Raw genomic sequence first — 21,307 nt, 5'->3', positions numbered from 1 at the left:
ATTGTCAGGCTGCCACAAAGGACCCTTCATCTCTAATGAGGGGTAAGTGTGTCATATTATGTTGCACAATTGTTGGACCTGACCATCATGATAAATATAGCATCCCTGGATCCAGTATTATGGGATCAAGGATATTTGGGCGATCAGTGTGATCAAATAATAGTGTAACCCAGAAAGGCTCCCTTTGCCTCAATGCTGCTGTCCAAACTGACCTTACATAATAAGCCCATTGCCCAGTTCTTGAATCAGATGATTAATTGCTCACCGGTCTTTTCAGCAGCTATGACACTATGTGCCACCCACGGAGTCCGCTCTGGCCTCATGTCTCACTCTCATTAAATGGGGCCTTTGTATCCCATCTGCTCTCTTTTGTCCCAGCATGCCCACCTATCAGAGGGGTCGACCCCTGTGTCTCTAGCCATGATGACATCACCTCTGCCCTCATCGAGGCTAGAGCAGCCAAGGTGAGGGCTCTCATGGGCAGCCACGGGCCATCTCTTTCCCCTTATCACTCAATCACTCCTTTGTGCTGGCGAGGCCTGTGGGCTTATATGGACAGTAATGAGATGGAGCACTTTGTAATCTGCCAGCGCTCTAGCAATATAACCCATACAGAGCAAACTCTATAATAGCACATTGTTTGAGGCAAGTTAAGTGAGGGTCTGATATGTGGCGCTTTCATGCCGGTTGGAATCAGAGCCCAGAGTTTGCCTGCTGAGCTGGGCCAGTAAAACCTCTCTTTTCACGAGTCAGGTGAGTTAACGCACCATAGAGTACATTAATGGGGGAGAGAGAGAAAGATGTCTGCAGCTCCGTGTAACAAAAATGCATGTTTTTCTGTTGCGGTGCGCACACTCACAGTGCAAAACATCAAGTTTACATGCTCTTTAATGAGTTGAGACAGTTTCTCAACTCCTTGGACTCATAAAACTCTGTTGGATGAGGCCAAACATGCACTGTCATCCTGCTAAAACAAGCATGTTTTTCTTAAATGCGGCTCCCACAAAGTCAACACGCAAGAGATACAAGCTTTTTACCTGACACCAGCAACACACACACACACGCACAAATGCGCACAGTCATAAACGGGGCCAAATTTAGAAACTAAGATATCATCTTCAGGTTCCTCGAAGACTTTGGTATTTGATATTTCTCACAGCTGAACAGTGCTCCCTTCTCATGCTCTTTCTCCTCTGAAAGGTTTTATAAGTTATGTTTACACTGTGAGGCTGTATGCTCAGCTTGGATTTAGTGCCCTGATTTTTTTAGACTGTTCACATTATGTTTTTGGGGCCCTGTCCTGCATTAGTCTGAACTCAACCTCTGAGGCCAAATAACAACATTGAAGAGTAAACACATGGCATGAGCTTAGATTGTATTGCATAGGTCAGTGCTTTCCAACCTTTTTCCTTGAAAGACCCCTTTCTATCATTTGGTAAATCAATGACCCTTGACTAAGTGAAATAGATAACATAAAATAACATAACAGTAACAGTACAGAACAACTGATAAACTGTACCATTGACCCAAATAGTGAAAATAATAACTGCAGGAAATGTGTGTAAAATGCAATTTTTAAAAACTTTTCATATGATTCTTGGTTTCTCTTATGTTTTTTTTTCTTTTACTTTCTTTTTTTTTTAAAAATGAACTATCATACGTACATTGTAGCCTTCTTTCATTTGACAAGCTCAGTGGGTGCATTCCAAACCACATTTTTATTTTTTCATCTTTTTTTTCTTAGGCTCTGCAGCTGCCCTTAAAATTATGTATTGCCTGCAGTATGGACGCAATCTGAACATACTACTTCTTCGTAACACTGTGCATTGAACTTTTGACCCTCTTGCTCATATATCTGTTACCATAGAGAAAAAACAAAAAGCCATTCGCTGAGCTTGCCTGAGATAGAGATCAATCTGGGGAACTGGTTGTTGTTACTTTGCAATGTTTGTACTTTAACTTCTAAGTTATAGCAGCATAAGTGACAGTAAAATTTGCCTATGCTTTTCTCAATCATTGTTACTTTTATTTTTTTCATTTTTTCATTTTTGTTGTTGTTGGTCATTTTTATGATTATTTTGATTACTTAAACAATTTATATTCCTATTAGTACCACTGGACTGGTTATCAGTTCCGTAAGTGTGGTGTCATCCATCAGCTGTCATGTGTTTGTGGCTCAGTCAATCTGATGCATCTTCCGCTGTGAAGAGGATTGTGGGTCAGAATACCCAGAAAAGCATGCTGGCTTGCATATTGCTAAATCCGACCAGATGTAGTAGAACAACCTGGTATTTTCGACAAACTGCTTTTGACATACTATTGATTGGGGCATACTTCATCCTTTTTTGCTATGCTATGTAGTATGACAGAATGGTCACTGGAATGCACTTAGTGGGGTTTTTTTTCTCTATGACACTTGGCTGTTGTTCCATTAGCTTGTTTTCAGTTTTAACTCTGTACTTTTCTAATGCAGGACGAGGCTGTTCAGCAGACAGAGAAGGCGCTTTGTGAACACAGTCAGTGTTCCATGTGCCCTTATCCTGTGAGATTTTTAAAAGTTTATATCTTGAATAATATTCTAAACTATATAAAGGCCTACTGTATATTTTTTAGGATACCTTTTTTCTTTTATATCAATAAGACCTTGAGACCCCTTGTGATGCTTTTTAACCCTAAAATGGGGGTTGGGACCTATTTTCTTTCAAGCAAACGACACTCAGAAGGAAGTGTGCATCTACTACTAGCTCACCTATCACCATTGAACTAGCAAACAATACAGCTCAGACAAAGAAGACACTATTAATGTTTACATTGCACACTCTCCTTAATAAGTAGATGTGTACTTCCTTCCGCACTGTGATGTGGTTGGTGGGTGTAGTTCTACAGAAAGAAAATAGTTCCTCCATGAAACTGCTCACAGCAGTTTCTGTGGATTATTGTGAGTAACTGGGTCATGATTTCTGGGAAGAGGCATTGCTGTTTTGAGGTTTTAAGTTATAATTTTTGAGTGGCACCAAAATAGTGAAGGCAGACATCTCTACGGCTGATATCTCCAACACCCAGTAACTCACACCAAAACAATCTACACTGATAAATAGCACTACTGGTAAAAGGAAAAACATGTATTTTTGATTTTGAGGTGATCTGTCCCTTTAAATGACAAGATTGATACCAAGAGTGGTATCAGTCTTCTCCGGCAAGAAAGCAAATAAACATATTTCCCCAAATATTAAGCCATCCCTCTTTATCTTGCAATGTTTACTCATCGCTTTTTACACCAGTTACACCAATTGGAGCTGTTTTTGTGTGTTTGTTTGTTTTGTTTCTCTTTTTGGCATTGAGACAAAATTCCAAATTCCATTCCGAAAATAATTATGCAGTCAGATACCTTCATTGCAGCCATGCTTTTTTCCCCCTCAAATGCCAGTGCAGAGACATGAGATATTATGCACTGAAGTTACATTAAAGTCACAATTTCCTCATTAAAAATATAAGATCATGGACCACTTAGAGGGAACGTAGGTTAGTGTAAAATCAGTTTTGTTTCTGTTCAGGCTGAAAGGACTTGAGGGGAAAAAAACAGTTTGGGGCCCCGTTTACCGGCAGCGACACTCATTTGTCACAAAAAAAACAAAACAAAAAAAAAAACCTGTGTCAGTGTCAGTGGAGAGGAAGTTTTTTTAAAGTCTTTTTTGGATCACTCGGGAGTTATTGTCCAGCAGCATTCCACAACTCAGCCTGAACTTTTAGCCGATTACACCCACATGCTTCCCGTAAACTACCATAAGGAGTCTGTAAACTAGTAACATTAATTGCTGTTACAGAAGCTTCCCTTTTAGTGAAGTGACCCCCCATTCACACACAAACACACACACACCCCAGCCTGGCCTCTCTGTTGTGGTTTCATTGGTTGATCACTTGCCAGGGCCCCAGGGGTCCCAACTCAGAACACATGTCTGCTTTCTGTATGTTTACAGTACAGCAGTCAAAGTGAATGAGTGTTACTCCTGTCAAAGCATACTTGTCTATTTTCTGGACAGTGTCACTAAAAGGAGACAATGCCTTTACACAACATAAACATGAGTCTGAATACCTCTGAAAAAAAGATAGATTAAACATAAAAATAAAAAACATGTCACTCCAGCTGCCACACAAACATCTGTGGCAATAATATCATAACAGATGCAGACAAGTTGTGAACAAGTGAGGTTGAAGGTCCTGATATGTGTAAGTGCAACATCACCGTGACACACTTACAAAACATACAGCTCAAACATAGAGTTCAAGGCTGTACGTTACCTGATTGCCAGTGGGAAATAAAATACCATGTCAGGCTAGTTAACCCTTTGAAAGCAGAGCAAATTGGTTTGAGTTCTTAAAAAAAAAACATGTAAAAGGTCAACAAGCAATTTAACAAGAAATGGCCCAAAAATTTGTATGAAATTAGTAAAAGGTTGACCCAGGAGTTAAAGGGTTAATCTAGCAACCCACTTGCCTGATTAAAAAGATAAATAAAAATAAAAGTTTCATTTCTTTTTCCAGAGCTGATGATGGAAGTAGCTAAGGTGTGAGCCATATTGTTGTCTCTCTTTTGAGACTTGCATGACTGTTAGGCCCCTTTGAGAAAATGATGGAGGGTAAAGACAAAGTTTATTGAGAGCTGTAGCACAAGTCAGCATTTCAGTTACCCTTGACACGAGTCTAGTTGGATGGTGTTGGAGGATGTATGTGAAACTCAAACTATTTATTCATCTACATACATCTCGCAATGTATTATATAAATAAAATTAGCCCAGGAGAAAGTGTTCACATTGTATGTATGTTTCTGCAAACTCAGAGATGCTGCATTTGCAAATTTAATATATAGACTGTAAATATTAATGGCATACCCATTGGTTTGTGGACTCATGTTTTCAAGAGTTTAGCATCTTGGTGTTTGGTAGCCAGAAGTGACCATGTTGGGATGAGAGGCTGTAGCTGTGGAGGAGCGAGGGGTGGATCTGACTGAGAAACTGAGGACAATTTCGGCAGACAGCCTGTCGCTCAACTTTGGGCCTGAATAATATGTAACGGGTCAATTTTTATTTTTTGTAAAAAGGAAAACAAATCACCCCCCTGTACAGTTGTCATGAATGTTTAAATTAGCCACAGAGCTCAAAACTGTTTTGTACCAGGCTGTAAACATGTTTATTTCTGCTATAAAGCTGAGCATTTTAACACTGAGTACTATGAGGATATACACTGTTCTGGAGCCAGCCTTAAGTAGCTATTAGAGGAACTGCAGTTTTTGGCACTTCCGCACTAGCTTCATTGTTCAGCCTCGCAGCTTGGTTTCATACATATTAATGTTTTCAAAGTGACGTAGTGTATGAGCTGATTTTGTCATCAGGCGGTGGAGGGGATGGTGTGTGATTGATTGAATGATTGTGTGACATATGTGACATGGTTGCCAGGTCTTCAGACCACTGTTCAAATCCAAGTAATAACAAAACCTATTGTTATGTATGACCCTTCGCATTATTTTTGTTGCATTTGAGCGACTAAACTTGGGTGTTTTCCACTGACCCATCACTGGTTTTCCAATGGCTTTTGTGCCACCAAAAATGAGTATTTTAAGCCTACACATCTTTTTCTAGCCATAACCAAGTAGTTTTTGTACCTAAACCTAAACACACTTTCATTATAGTGTACTACAAAATAGTGTGTAAATGTTATGTATCCATGGTTCTTAAAAACAAAAAATGTTCACATTTTTTTCTGGCAATTGGTTGATAAAATACGCAAATAACATGCCTGTCTAGGAGGAAGTGGGACAATTCAGGATCAGTTCTGAATCCTGCAGTTTTCTCCATCTGTTAAATGACTGACCAAGGTTGACCCATGTTTTCACCCGTGCTGTCGGTCCTATAGGGGCGTCAGTATTAGACTGGGACTGTTCCATAACCAGTCAAAAAGTCCTTGTAGCTACTTTAAATTAGATGTGTTTACAGCTGTGTTTCAAAATATACAGTGAGCGACTGCCTGCTCACCCAGTGCAAGCTGTTCTGGAAAACGTGATTATTTTTAACTTTGTGAATAAAGTTTTAAATCATGATGTTCATTCATTTTTGGGTAGTCAAACCGCTGAATGTTCTTGTTCCTAGTGCCAATGTTTGGCATTTTGTGCTGCATTCGAGTGAAGTAGGAAATACAAACGGTACCTAGAGTACCACTTTTCTTCACCTTTCTGCAGTTCACTTCAGTTTCCTGTGTTGTCTTTTTTTTAAAGTATCATTTACTTGGTGGTTAAATCTGCTAGATAGTTCTTAGTTCCCAGCCTTCAAGATGTACTATACTGAATTTAAAAACACCAACAAAAAAACGTGACATTTATTGGTGTGTACCCCCACAGCACTCTGGTCACTGCCTTTAGAAAAAGGTAGTAACCAGGTGTTGGACTTTAAGCAGCAGGCATGCAAGAGACAAGGTGCCATTAAAAAACACAAATATAGTGAGGCACACCACCACACCAGAGTGAGGACCGACAATCCTGCAGAGTATACCTCCACGATCTTATAGATATCTTTAATGTGGAAATTGTGACTTCAGTGTAACTTAAGTGTATAATTTCTCATGTCTCTGCATTGGCATTGGGGGGTTATTTCACCATAGCACTGCTATAAACAACAGTGTCATCATGCCCTTCCAGTGTGTGATTTTAGAGAGCATGACAGCATCGCGGAAGCAAAACAGGTATGATGGGCGTGATGTTTAACACAACAGCACCTGTCTATAGTGTGACATATACACACAGGCAGATTTTATGGACAATAACAATGGCATAACATGTCAATAACAAATCTCAATGATCTCGTCCTCTGTTCAGAGGGCAGGATACAGACATTTTGTTCTTTTGTTTTGAGTTAGCCACTAAGTGCTATGAGCTACTTTTTGGATCCCCCAAAACCAATTGTCTTTCAAAATTTGACTCTTGCCTTTGTTGGCTCAAAGCTGCATTTCTTGGTGCATTAGGTAAACATACATGTAAGAGGATCCACTCAATAAAAACTAAATAAATGGAAAAACTGTCCCATGGTACTACTACTGATCCACCAGTCACCCTTACTTGATATTTCAAATGTTTTAAACAAAATAAGTTATGCTAACTGTAAAGCATAATCCATTATTTTTTATCTTATAAACAGCAGGTTGACAAAAAAAGGGTCCACTAACCAGTGGTTCCTCAGCGGATTGCTCCGTTGTCATGGAGATATGTTGAAAGATACCCAAGATAACTCACTGTGCTTTCTCCATCCACTGAGGAAGACTGTGAAATGTGGTTAAGAGCTCTGTAAAATGCTAATAAGTGGACCTTGAGTGATTTTTTGAATTTGGTCAAAAATGCTAACTGATAAAGAAAAACAATTCATTTCTGCATTGGAATCGGGTCTGCTGTTAACTTACTAATGTCGGCTGTTAACTCACTAATGTCTGCTAAGTGCTTTAAAATGCCAGAGAAAAGTCAATAACAGGAATGTCAAAGTCCCTAAATAACTGTAATACTTCCAGGTCGTTAGTCTTGGTTTGAAGACCTCCAGCAGTTTTTCCCATATGACATGAATGCAGCACCAGTAGGCAGCCATGACGCACTCTATTACAAGCCTGTGGTCCACTGCAGCACCCTGATTGGGCCAAATCGAGGGTGTGTTCACAGCGTGGGCAGCTTTTAACAGACGTGAATTGAGCAGGAGATTCCAGTTTGTGGTAAAGGCACAACTGGAAACGCTCCAAGCCCATCTCCAGACGCGCGCCACGGTGCGCTACACCCTCCTGTGTGAGCCTGCTGGAAATCCAGTGGACTTTGAAAATACTGCTGCATTGCAATTTCCGTTCTGTGCTCGTCAACCTAAAGCCAATTTGTGGCACACAGACTGGAACAACTTTTTTTTTATTGAGGAGAACAAAGTCTATAATGATGCTGTATTAAATGTGGATTACTAATATCCAAACTAATCTTTGCATTAGTGCAATATTATGAGGATAGAAGACAAAAGTAAGACAAGATCATCATCAATTCATGGCAGACAAGGTCTACCACATCCACCATAAGAATATAATGGGAATATTGAAATGTTGAGGTTTTCTACGCTGCACCGTCTCCTGGCCAAAATACCTCCCATTTCTCAGCTGTGGTGACTTCTCCAAAATTTATTCCACTGACTCAAAACCTCAATTAAACCAATAGATACTGCAGTCTAAAGATAATAATTATCTATATTTAGAGCTATAAGTGATCGTCATTTCGGTTAGGTTAGAGCAGGAGTCCAATTCCTGCTCTAGACTAATTTCATTGATGGTCTAAATATAGCCTGGGTCTTAAAGGGTTTTTTTCCCCAGCAAACAGAGCCAGCGCTTCAAATGAAAAGGATTTTATGAAAATAAATGAAATGTTATGATAAGCACATTTCAAAGGCACAGATCTAAGAAATTCAGCTCGCCACAATCAGATACGTTTATCTGTCTCTTCTTCCGTCTGACTTTCACAAACACATACACACACACACACACACACACACACACACACACACACACACACACACAAAAACAATCATTTCCCCATGTTCATTTATGGGGCGCCAGAGCAGTGACGTAACATATTTGTGTCTGGGTTTGAGTTTTAGTTTGGTCCCCACTGCCACCCGATATAACTTATAACACTATAACTATAACTTATTTATAACACTAAACCACATTATCGTTCCTCATTACGACTGCCACACTATGATGGAGGTTGAAGTTTATTTCAAACTTGAGAATTTTAACAGTGAAGCACTACAATAAGAAAGCCACTTGCTATGATTTTCAAAGTTTGCAGGTCATCTCTAAAGCCGCTTTTACACTGTGTGCTACCCATCCTCCTGGCCAGCAAGTGCGCTACTTACTTTCAGCTTTCTTGTCAGACTAATAAATAAAAATAAAAGCCCACAAAATATTAAGAAAAGTATTATTCCCACAGCTGTTTTCCTTAATTATTAAACAGAGAAATACAACTATAAACATTTTGAATTCAACTTTCTCTCGGTCATGGACGACTGATGATGCTTAATTGCCTCGTTAACTCATCATAAAACACACTCCATTCAAACAAAATATACTCACCCAAACTATCTTGGTTACTCTTGTTAGTAATTTAGTTAGTAAGTCCACTGTTCCAGCAATCACCTGCTCCCATTTGGTTGAAATAAATCTTTATTTCACCAAATTAGCTGTAACTTAGATGTAAAAACATGTTGTTATTCCCCACGGTCGCTCTCTGCCGTTGCTGCCCGCCAGCTGTTTAGTCCTGTAACTTATCCCTCCACCACTAGGTGTTGCAGTGTATTTCAGCTCAGCTGCCTGTCCCACCAGTAGAGACTGGAGACTGAGCTCTGGTGGTGCATGCTGTGCACTGCATTCAGTCAGTTTAATAGAAAGAGGAGCACCTATATTTATGACAATATTGAAAAGTATACATTTGGGATTTCTAAATACCTTGGTATACCATTATACCATCCAAGCCTAATAGAGACGTGCTGATATCTTGTCTATGCTTAGACCTATGATTGGCTGGAAATTTATGATGGTGAGGTTGCTCTAGTAGTGCGATGTAGTTAAGAAGAGGATGGCACAATTAGAATCACTGGGCCCCCTAGAGGCTTGAGACCCAAGTGCAGTCCCCCACCTTGCACCCTGATAGTCAGTTCCTGCCATTTCCTGTCCCCCGGTGGCCCTCTGGCTTCACGAGTGACACGGCTGCATGCTGGCTTATATCGCACTACTGGCTCCTATAGTGGACTTTACCTGAAAGTAGTAACACCATTAGGTCACTGGAAACATTTCGAAGACAGAGACTTTATGTTCTCACTGCAGTCTGCTTGCAGTTATTCCACATGGCATCCTCAAGTGTTGCTCTTGAAAAAGATTCCTCTAAGGTCTCCAAATGTACAACCTCTGCCAATGTTGGTCCTCTATTCTTAGATCACTCCCTGTAGTAGTGGTTAGCAGACCTCATTGTCACAGACTAAACTGGGCATTGTGTAACAGACCCCTTCACGATTCATTCACTACCCCATAAAAAAAAGTTAGTTAAGGGCATTCTATTTATAGGAGTAGTAATTATAGCATGATCTCAAAATCAATATATCATATAAAGTTCTGACATCATTAGAACATTGATTGCAAGATTATACAGTGTGATTCATTTTCATTGAGTGTTTCTTTTGCAGACTTTTCACCTACTTTCTGTGAACAGCTGCAGACATCTTTGAAGCCATAGTGAATTTATTTACTACCTAGCATTAATGACTTGTAGAGCCACAAGCTAAGCCTATTTTATGCAGAGTGCTTGGACATCATGTGCTTCAATTTTCTCCAGTTTGTTGGCAAGCTTTCTTGATCCTCCCGCAGCCTTGTAGCCTAAATAAGTGCTCCAGTTTCATGACAAAAAACAGACTTTCTATTGACTTTAGCTGCTGCAACAACAAGCAGGAACTATACATGCAAATCATATAAGCTGCTAAAAGATCATTACAGTGCCTTTGTAGAGATCTATGTGTTATAGATATTGTTGACTTTTGCAGATTTTTTTTTTGAACGACTGCGTGATCATCATTGCTGTCACAATCAACTCACTCATGAATATTGCTTTATAGCGCCAGTTTTATTGCAAAAAAAGGGGACTTTCACTGGACACTCCCCTAAAACCTTGGACGTGGATGTCTGCGTCTCTGATTGGTTGTGAAGCTCCAACCGACAACACCTGCTTAACTCCTTCATCCAAATTGACACCCGGGGCTCTGAGAAATATAGGCAGCATCCCTTCCAGCTCATGCATTCAGTCCCACAGCTGCCCCAATAAGACACCAAGCCGCAGCTGCGCTGATCACTGATCCAAGGTGAACCCTTACACACATACACACACACATACACACACATATACACACACGCACACACGCGCACACACACACATACACACTCACTGACACACACATACACACACACACACACACACTGCCGGGGATCTTTGCTGGAAATCGGAGCACACTGTCGGAGACGCAATGTTGGTCAAACTGGCCGTGGCGCTGCTGGTTTTGTCAGTGCTGGAGCAAGTGGTGGGATCGGATAATATTGATATCCATGACAGCCTCCCGGAGAAGCCCGCGAGCCAGAAAGGACGCCTCTCTTTGCAGAATACAGGTAAGAACTAAAAAAAAAGTGTGAGTGGAAATGTGGAGGTTCTTGGTTGGTGCAGCACATCTCCTCAGGGTTTGTCCGTACACGTGTTTCTGTGCCTGCACGTTAAACCATGCTGAGGGGACTCGTCCTTTGAGTAATCCGCTGCTTCTAACTTAAATCCCGGCGCTACGGTGAACACGAGTGACCCTTTTCGATTACTCAGGAAGACGATATCTTGTAAATACTCTCAGACAGAAATCCAATATGTTAGTAAACTATTAATAGAACGGCGCAAGGTAATAGGTAATGTATACGGCAGCGCATCTAGGTGTGCGTGCGCGCTGGTGTGTGCGCGCCTTATAGGTAACTGTTTCAGTGGTTATCTTGAAGAAATATGGCTTTGGCATGCGTTGTCTCCGCAGATGAATGGTGGATGATGCGTTTAAGCAGGTTAGTGGAGCACTAATTATTGTTGGAGTTTATTTCTTGAGCCAGTCCTCTTGGGAAACATTGCTTAAATACCATAAAAAAGACGAGCGCGTCCTGCGTAATTAACCCAAAGCACTAACACCACATTGGGCTGCCTTTTCTGTGAAACTCGTCGTTTACATTGGCCCATTTCATACCCAGCATGACTTCCTACCATGTAAACCTGTGTCAAAATATTACAGCATAATTGTTATCTCGCCTCCATAGTGAAAAAATGAGGGGTAAACTCCAATGCAGGTTTCACAGCAGAGACCCTGGTAACACCACTGTGTAATTCAATGCACGTTGCGGCCAAGCTCGTACGATCCAAGCACATTCCCGTGATGCCAAAACAAGCACTGCTGACAGCGGCTCACTTTTCCTGCGCACTAAAGTTCAACTCAGTGCCTACCAGCAGCTCTTCCCCTTCCCCCTACTACACCCCCCCAAACAGAGGCTCTTTGTTGACAAGCGTGATTTCTAATAAGTCACATTTTAGTTGCTGTCTTCTTTACGCAGCTGGCGCGCACTTCCGAGTCAAAGAGAGAGGAAAAAATGCTCTTAAGCCCATCAGTTATCAGCTTCAAGACAAACCACGCGTGTAATTATGTTTTCACTTAAGTCAACAGTTGGGGTTTTCATAGCCAAACTGTGTACGGCCTGTTGGCTCCTAACCCAACCTGCAATTTGCCATAGAGTAAAACAACTCCCGACAATGTCATATAGGGTAAAGCGGCAGTTTTCTGTGACAGGTTCCCTGCTGGTAGTCAGATGTCTCATGATACACAGCAATTTGGGGTGAAAAAAGAGACCTTCACTTTCACATGGTAATTTCTGTCCTCAAACATTTGTTTTATTCCTGTCTTTCATGGCCACAGTAAAGAGAAAATGGCACTTGAGAGCCAGCCAGTGGTGTGCAGGAGCTGACATTATGTATTCACATGACATATACTTACATACTTCTTTTTTTGCCTGCATTGCTGCTGTTGTGCCCCCTCCTGTAGCTAATGATGCACCTTTTTTTAAATGCAATCTCTCTTTGAATGCAATAATGAGACTTGTTGATGCACATTTAGACAATCGAAATGACTGCATTTCCTCCACAAGTAGTCTGTATCTGCAATGCACCATCCCATCTCAATGCTAGGCAGTGCAGATGGATTGTGGTGCAGAATGACACAGTAATATCTGTCACCAAGTGTTCCTCTGCAGAAACCCCTCAGCTTTGGGAAATTAGACTCCCCCCACCCTCCTCTTTCCCCTTTCTCTCTCAGACTCTAGGTCATGAACACACGAGCGACCGCCTGTGTCTGTGGAAATAGTTATACGCCACATCAGCTTTGTGATTAGTGCAGCAATCTCAAGTGCTGAAGTGGAGTTGTGCCTTCAAGCCGTATGGTCTTCATTGCCAACACGCCTGTAACAATCTGCTGCTGTCTCTGCTGTGAACAGATGATAAGGTCCCTCCCCCTAACCTGTTCTCTCTTTCCAGCTGAGATCCAGCACTGCCTGGTGAGTGCAGGGGATGTCGGCTGTGGTGTGTTTGAGTGCTTTGAGAATAACTCCTGCGAGATACGAGGGCTACAGGAAATCTGCATGACGTTCCTGCACAACGCTGGCAAATTTGACTCTCAGGTACTAAACTAGTCTGTGTGTGAGTGTGTGTTTGCAAAAAAAAAAAAGATATAACCAGAGGCAACATTCCTTTTCCTTTTCACTGGTTCGCTGCTTCACACTCGTCGTTCACAGACAGATTTGTTTACTTGTGCTTTTTTTTTCTCCCTACATACCTCAAAAAATATCACTTTTCCTAGACGTGCGATCTTGCATATACTGATCTCATAAGCTCTTTTCCTCTCTTGGGAAGTTCACTTCCCTCTCAGTGGACTGGTGCCTGTACAGTTAGGACCAAGGGTCATGAGCCAGTTGGCAAGATGCCTAGTTAGCTCCCTTTTCATACATAGCAGAGGCTGAAGCCCTGCCAAGCCAGGCCTGACTGGGGTCTTAACATGTCTATAGGGTCACATTCTAGGAATCCTTGGCAGGCAAATCCAGAGGATTTGAGCAGAAGAATAGCACAGTTTACTGCTATTCATGCAGACTTTCATCACCCCATTCTGTATTAGAGGCATATAGTTACACATTCACATCAAGTTTGCTCTAACGCAACCACACATACACTCCAGCACGGCTGAAACAGGTGCACATCATCTCCAAAGTACCAAAACTATTTAGTAATATAGTGAAATGAGCCTAAGGGTTTTCTCTGGCTGATGTGTTTCACCCAACAGTTGTGTCTGTGTGTACACAGGGGAAGTCCTTTATCAAGGATGCTCTGAAATGTATGGCACATGGGCTACGGCACAAGTTCAGCTGCATCAGCAGAAAGTGTGTGTCCATTAAAGAGATGGTGTTCCAGCTGCAGAGAGAGTGTTACATCAAACACAACCTGTGCTCTGCTGCAAAGGAGAATGTGGCCGTCATGGTGGAGATGATCCATTTCCAAGATCTCTTCCCTAAAGGGTGAGTGGCTGCTCTGGACAGCATGTTTGGATATATTTTCTCCAGCCTGTCCCTACTCTTTTTATCTCTGATTGTTTACCTTTGCCGGACTCTTTCGCCAGTTTCAGCTTGTTCTCCATGTATAGTAATAACACCATCACATTTATTCTTGTCATTGCCTCGACTTAGATGCATTGTGCTTCCAAACATGAAATCACAAGCTTCATGTGAGTTATCTGCCTCTCTCTGCCCAGTCCATATGTGGAGCTGGTGAATATTCTCCTAAGCTGTGGAGAGGAGGTGAAGGAGGCGTTGACACGGAGTGTGCGGCTACAATGCGAGCAGAATTGGGGGGCTCTGTGTGACAGCCTGAGCCTCTGCTCCTCCCTCGCCCCATCTCCCGCTGGCTCCACTGCTGAGCACCACCGCCGCCCCTTGCCTTCCCATCCTGAACCTGAGCACCCTCGCCCCCCACGGCAAGGCGACAAGGAAAAGCCAGCTAAGGCGGGCTTCAACACTCACCCACGCAACCGCAGTCAAGGACCCCGCCGCCAGAGCCCAGAGGCCGGAGTCGTGGCTGAGCAGGAAGACCCAGAGGCCACCGATATCCGGAGGTGAAAGCGCAGGAGACTGTCCCGACTTTTGACCCCCCTACGATGTTTAAAAACCACACTTGCAGACTTATGCACACCTCCACACAAATACACACATATCTTCACACACATACACACACACAAACACAAATTCCCAGACAGACTGAGCAGAAGGATACAAGCCCCGACCTTTCCTGTCCTTATTCCGCCCTCTCCAGTCATTCCAGCAGTCCCACATGCTAAACTTGCAGGGTAATTGTGGTGTAGCTTGTACTGTTATGCCAGACTGTAGGCCACGATTTTTTTAAATTGAATAATAATTGTTATTATCATGATTATTTCAACTGTTAGGACTATTTTGGCTCTAATATAGCATTTCTCAAATCATACTTACTGTAAGATTTGATTATATTTGTATTATTTATTTTATTCTGTATGCAATGTTGAAGTATCAAAATGTACATAGAAATATACTTATCTATATTTATATAAACATGTATAAATATAGTTACAATATGCAATACTGATATACTATAGATGACATAGTATATGGCGTGCTGTCTGTTGTTCTCTTCACAGTATTGCACCCATCACACATTGGTCTGTAGATATGTAACATACACCATATGTCGTTTCAAAGTGGGAATGTGTATTATAATTATAGATACTTGATGATTAAATACAAATTGTACAGGTTTCAAGTCCAGTTCTGGCACATATGAATTGTAGTGCATGATGGCCACGAAGCCAACAAACTTGTGCATTCTTCAAGTGAAAATCCACTCTAAATAGGATGCAAATGTAATACTATGAATATGGACAGTTATTTCACACTTGTATGTATTGATAAGTCTCTCACAAAGCTAGAAATAAGAGAGCCAAGACTGATCTCTGATTTCATCGAGCGCTGATATCTGGGCAACAATGAATGAAACAATGGGAGGCATCTGATGTAATGCAAAAAGTATCACGTTACCACCGTTCATTGATAATTGAGCACCAGAAATAGTGGCACGGTGACCTTACAGATTAATGTTCATAGCTTCAGGAGACGTTATTGTTCTTGTTCACGAATAATAATTGAACTGTCAGATGTTATACATTCTCCTTGAGTTGGTTTTCCATCTAACTGTCAGCTATCGGTGAACTTTCGCGAAGAGAGGATGCTCACCCAAGTCCTTTCGAACATAAAATCACACACATCAAGGTGCCTAAACTTGTTATTGTCCACGGTGACCGCTTCTCTGTGATTTAAGTGAATGGATGATACTGTGTCGTCGGGGGAGATTTAATGTTGAACTATTTTATGATGATGTTGAGCCACAGAAGTCTTAGATTTTGCACTTTGGGATGATTGTTAGTTCACATTGGACCGCTGCGGGTTAAGAAATAAGACCAGGTTACCAGAGCCCTCTAATCAGACCTTACTGTGTAGGATATTTCATTTGAGCAACCCCTTATCAACTGCAGCGCCAAGTCTTGTATCCCCACATGCTCCTTAGGACCAGATTGAGCTCCTCTTTAGAAGATCAATGTTACCCTTTTGTGGCATCCCAGTGGGCAGGAAAGAGGCTTGACAGAAATCCTCCAGATCTCTGGCCCCCTCTAAATTAGCCCTTATTCCTCTCTGGTCCCTTACCTAGGTCAGGAGAGACATGAAGGCCTGTTATTCTACCCGTTAGAGCCGCAGGCAACGCAGCGAGGAACCAGGAACTGGGTTAAGTCCACACACGGGGGCTCTGGCGCTGTTATTCTAAATGTTATATTTACTGAGGCCACCAGAGAATTCCTCTGGGCCACAGCCAAGAGCCAGAGAGGCAGAGAGGAGCGGAGCTAGCAGGAGAGAGACGACTTTTTTTTTTTTTTTTTTTTAATGTGATGATTCACTCCATCTTCTTCTCTCCCTCCTTTAGGTCACAGACACAGGCTTTTGACCATTTCAGGCCAGTTGCATGCTTTTAGCTGTGTAGTTTGTGAGAACAGGACACCACATGCTGGGGAGCGACTGGTGCAAACAGAAAATCAGATTATGTGGCTCAGTTAAGTTTTTTTTTTCACTTTTATTACAGTAAGGTAATGTTTTTTTCCCAATCGTGTACTTTAATAAGCTCAGAGGGTTTGAATCATCAGTGAGGCGTTCAGGCTTTTTTTTCTTTTTTTTAAACTCTGTTGTGGAAGTTGGGATTCCTGTGACATCCCGACACGAGACATAAGCTAATCCTTTTTGAGAATGTACTGTATGTGTGTAAAGTGACAATCTGTTCAGCTCTCTGTCATTAGGTTTGATATGGCTTTTTGTAATAATGTTGTGGCTTGAATGGCTTCTCTTTATGCGTTCAGAGGACAAAAAAAAATTAACCACGTTTCCGGTATTGTCAGTGCTCCATCGCCACGTTGCATTAAGCACAAGGACTCTGCTTTCACCGTTGAAAACACAGAACATGGTCTAGAAGTTTGTAACTCATCTGTAAGACATTGGGCATATGATCCTATCAATATCTTTGGACTCATGAAGTCAGATGTATCTTGTTATCATTAAAGTATTTTTGTCTGTATTTTGTACATGTTGTGTCCGTCAATATAGTTTTTATTCATAATGATGCTTGAAATCGTGGCACAAACTCCACGACAAACATAGCTCAGATGGAGAATGGTAAAACATTCAACAAGCAAGTTAGCAGAGAAGGGCTCGTCGGCTCAGGTATACACACAAGTTAACAGACACCCTATTCTCGTTTGACATGCCGCCTCCTTTCTGACAGTGAAATACAGGCTGTGTTTAAAGTTTCAAGGCCTGGAAATATCCTCCCTATTGAAAGGCCTAAACATTTACGTCAGCAGTTCTGGATTGTGTGCAATGCTTGGGATGGGTTCAGGGTGTCAGTTTTTATTAGTTGTCCCAGCAGTGTACATTGCCTCACTAAACATTTAGACAGTGCTCTGATTTGAAAGGTAGACTTCCAAGTGTTGTTTTGGAGCTTTAAGTCATTCAGAGTTCGAGTTAAGAGTGTTCAGAGGGCCGTATATGGGAATGTGAAGCCCAAATCCTACCTTTGTGCTTTATTGTTTTATCTCCAGTGTGGCAAGGAAAAAGACATGCCGTATAACATATACCAGCCTCTGTAATATCAGCATCTCTGCAGTGTGATGTGAATCTGCACGTTCTGCCAAAGCTCCTAACAAGTCGCCTCTGAGTTTGTAGTGACACCAAATGACCACTGGGTGGTGACATTTCACTTTTTATTGACATAAAGGCAGCTGGTGGTAGCAGGTGCAAATATTTGATTTTTAAAAGATGTGAGTTACTTGATTGACGTTGCTCATGCTTTTAAGCTGAAATGCAGAGTTAGCTAAAGTATTTGATGTCTTGGATTTTTACATAAAATGTAAACCTAAAGTGTTTTAACTTCCTGTTGTCAACGTTTCTTTTGGATTACAGGAAGCATTCCTGTTTGTATAAAAGTGGATATTTACGGCCCTGTTTACACCTGGTTTTAACATTTGTTTTGGGTGATCTGGTCACATGTGGAAAGTGTTAAATACAAGTATAAAAGACTACCAAGATGCATTGAGATGCGATCACTCAAACCACTTGCAGAGGTAATCTGGGACATATTTGACCACATATCTTTTAGTAGTGTAAACTTCAGAATGTCCCGTTCGGTCTCACACAAGGACTACATCATCAGTGCAGGATAGGGTGTTTGTTTTGGTGACAGCACACTAATGCTCTATAACTTACCCATTTCAATGAGTTGCATGAATTGTTGCATGACCTGCCATTGTTTTGTCCTATGAAAGGAGCCATGTTGAACTCTGATATTCCAGCTGATGCAACCACAAACATGACTAGCGAGCATAAATGTTTGGATGTAATGACTGAGTGCAAGGCAATAACAAAATCTGAAAGCAAGTGGTCAGCTGGAGACACATGACAGACACATTTGTGTACAGCAATGTGTCTTGGCATACCACTTGTGTACGGATCACTGAAACGCATGTAAATAACACTAGGTCTAAACAGGCTGTAAGATGCAGGGACGGTCTAATGAAAAACACTATTAAATTGGATTATGGGAAATCCAGCATGTTTGCAGTTTGACACAGAAAGTCAGAATATGTCATCCTCTGCTGCTTCAGCTCTTTTTTAATTTAATTTTATTAATTTATTATTTTTTAAATCTGTCTCTTGTGACTGACCTGACCTACTATTATACACTTGATACTGTCTCAAATTACATTTAGATAGCAATCCAGAGCATAATACCAAAAAAAAAAACTTATATTGGAAAATTATCACCCTAGTTTTTTTTTACTGTTTGTCTGTCATTATTACTGTTTGTTAGCCTAAGTTGTTTTGTGTTGATTTCTCGTTAGCAATAACAATAATATATGGGGGCTCGAGGTGGAGAAGCTTGCCCAGGACACCTAATACCCCCCACCCCTGCCCAAAGATGAAAAGGTCAGTGTGAGCTCCATGCCAACACTACATAGTATGCTGACATAGTCGCCTGCGCACTGTCGGTGTCACACTATAGTCAGAGAGCTGATAAGAAAGGCCGCAGAGTGCAGCGGGATACATTCACTGGGATTACAGCGTGTGGGAGAAATTATGCTGTGTCACACTTTTTGTGACAATGTATTGAGTCTGAGATAGATGACCTCCTGGCCAAACAATGGGGCTGCCGGCTGGACTAGAAATCTCCCAGTTTGCATGGTTGGTATGGCAACTGAGCTCTATCAATATGGAGGCAGCAGAGATCACATATGAGAAGAGGCTGAGCAGTGGAGAGAGACTGTGCCTCAGAGAAACCTGAGATAGTCGGCCTCGGGTTCTTTGTGAACATGTAGCCTGTGCTCCAGTGTGAACTAATGAATTAATGACTGGGTGCCTGAGTTGCATGGATGAATCATTAAAGAACCAGTCAGGGTGAAAAGGTGCACCCTGCTTCTGTCTCCTGTTAGGCCTCAGAGAGACAAACGAAAAGATGATACATCAAAAATGTAATACACTGTGCATTGAAGAATCATGCCTATCTGTTTAGATGCATAAAATGAGTGGAACCTAATCAGCAAGGCTCAGTTTCACTGGGGAATACAGAGTGTGTTGCTCTCAAGGAAGAAAACGCTGACACAACTCACTGTGCTCGAGTTACTTGCAGCCTCAAAAGACCTATGGCAGCAGCATAAAATGGTGGACCCAAACACACATTCACTCATCACACGACATGACATACACACTCTGGGCCAACTAGCTTTCAATGGTTTGCTGAGTTACTGGCCTTAGAGCAACAAACCAGCAGCACCTGGATCAGCAGTCTGTTACTTTTAAAAAACCAACCAGAAGCTCAAGAGACGCTGTTGTTTGTGCTGTTAAACCACCCCAACAGGCCCTGCTGCACAAAAGAGTGGGGTGGGGTGATGTGTGCTACTACTACAGGATACAAATGAAGGGTGGGTCTGCCTTGGGGGACAAGAACACTGTGTTAACAAGACTAACTCAACAAGCAAAGCAGTAAATAATACTCTGACTAAGAAAGTAACTGAAACTTAGTGGCCCAGCAGCCTATAGTTGTGGTGCCATGGCGCAATCATGAAGATATTCTATTTGAGCTTGCTTTAAGGACACCTTTTCCAATGCTTTCACAGACAATAATTATAACAGCATTAACTGCAATGTTTATGGTAACATACATAGCCCTTTGAATACAACTGTTTATATTACTCTCTTTTTCTTGCTGTAACAGAAGTAATTTTACTCCAACTTGAGTAATTTATACTGTGAGTCTAACAGGAGTACTTCTACTTAAAAGGATACTCTTTCCTCTCCTGGTGAAGCATCATTAAGGTTTTAATGAATTGGCGTCAGCAAGGGAGAGAACACATCTATGTGCTGTTCTGGCTTACAAGCAGATATTAGATGGGGGGTATTGCAATGTGGAGATGTATTATAGCCGACTAAGTGATAGTATGATGGTATAATCAGAGCACAGCATAGATCTGACCAAAGTAAAATTAATCAAGCTCTCAAGCTCGATTATGTGCTGAAAATAGCAGCAGCTTATTTTAATGAGATTGCTGTGCAGTGCTTTGCTGCGGACTCTGGTTGTTACAGCCCATCCAAATCAGACAAAAGGATCTGTTTATCTGTCCAGGAGCGTTACTTGAAATTGAGGACATCGCGGCTTAGCCTGGGCTGTAGGGGGGTCTAAGGGGATCCTCCCCCTCGAAAATTTTAAACATATTAAAAATATATATATAAAGAATTAGAACATATAGAGGTGCTTGTACTTGAGCATTTTTATTTTCTGCTACTTTATGCCTCTACTCCACTTAGAGGGAAACACTGTACTTTTTACTCCACTAAATGTATTTGAATGCTTTAGTTACTTCGAAAACTTACTTATAAAATAATTATAAATTAAACTACCTAGCAGTATATAAAGCATTTGAAATTAGCTTCCCCTTTGCAAAGTGCAACAATAAAGTGATTACTGGTGTGCTCTCTCTCTCTGTGTCACATAAATTGCACGGCTTAAATGATACATAAA

General features: G+C 41.4%; 1 protein-coding gene across 1 annotated transcript; it reads left to right on the top strand.

Moving 5' to 3' along the window:
• The first annotated feature begins 10,645 nt into the window (after positions 1-10,645).
• Positions 10,646-17,311, top strand: stc2a (stanniocalcin 2a). The gene is made up of 4 exons (XM_042493798.2): positions 10,646-11,214; positions 13,154-13,296; positions 13,973-14,184; positions 14,418-17,311. The coding sequence occupies exons 1-4, from the start codon at positions 11,076-11,078 to the stop codon at positions 14,779-14,781; spliced, it is 858 nt and encodes a 285-aa protein (XP_042349732.1). The 5' UTR covers positions 10,646-11,075; the 3' UTR covers positions 14,782-17,311.
• The last annotated feature ends 3,996 nt before the right edge of the window (positions 17,312-21,307 follow it).

Source organism: Plectropomus leopardus, chromosome 8 (genome assembly GCF_026936395.1).
Source record: "Plectropomus leopardus strain MGB_pleo_1.0 chromosome 8, ASM2693639v1, whole genome shotgun sequence".
Taxonomy (NCBI): domain Eukaryota; kingdom Metazoa; phylum Chordata; class Actinopteri; order Perciformes; family Serranidae; genus Plectropomus; species Plectropomus leopardus.
Note: the sequence above shows the minus strand (reverse complement) of the source record. Positions and strands in the feature narration are given on the sequence as shown.

Excerpts from the sequence above, each read along its gene's own strand:
- stc2a (XM_042493798.2), top strand. The coding sequence starts at position 11,076 with ATGTTGGTCAAACTGGCCGTGGCGCTGCTGGTTTTGTCAGTGCTGGAG. Across the intron at positions 11,215-13,153 it reads CCTCTCTTTGCAGAATACAG|CTGAGATCCAGCACTGCCTG; the intron begins GTAAGAACTAAA and ends CTCTCTTTCCAG. Across the intron at positions 13,297-13,972 it reads CTGGCAAATTTGACTCTCAG|GGGAAGTCCTTTATCAAGGA; the intron begins GTACTAAACTAG and ends GTGTGTACACAG.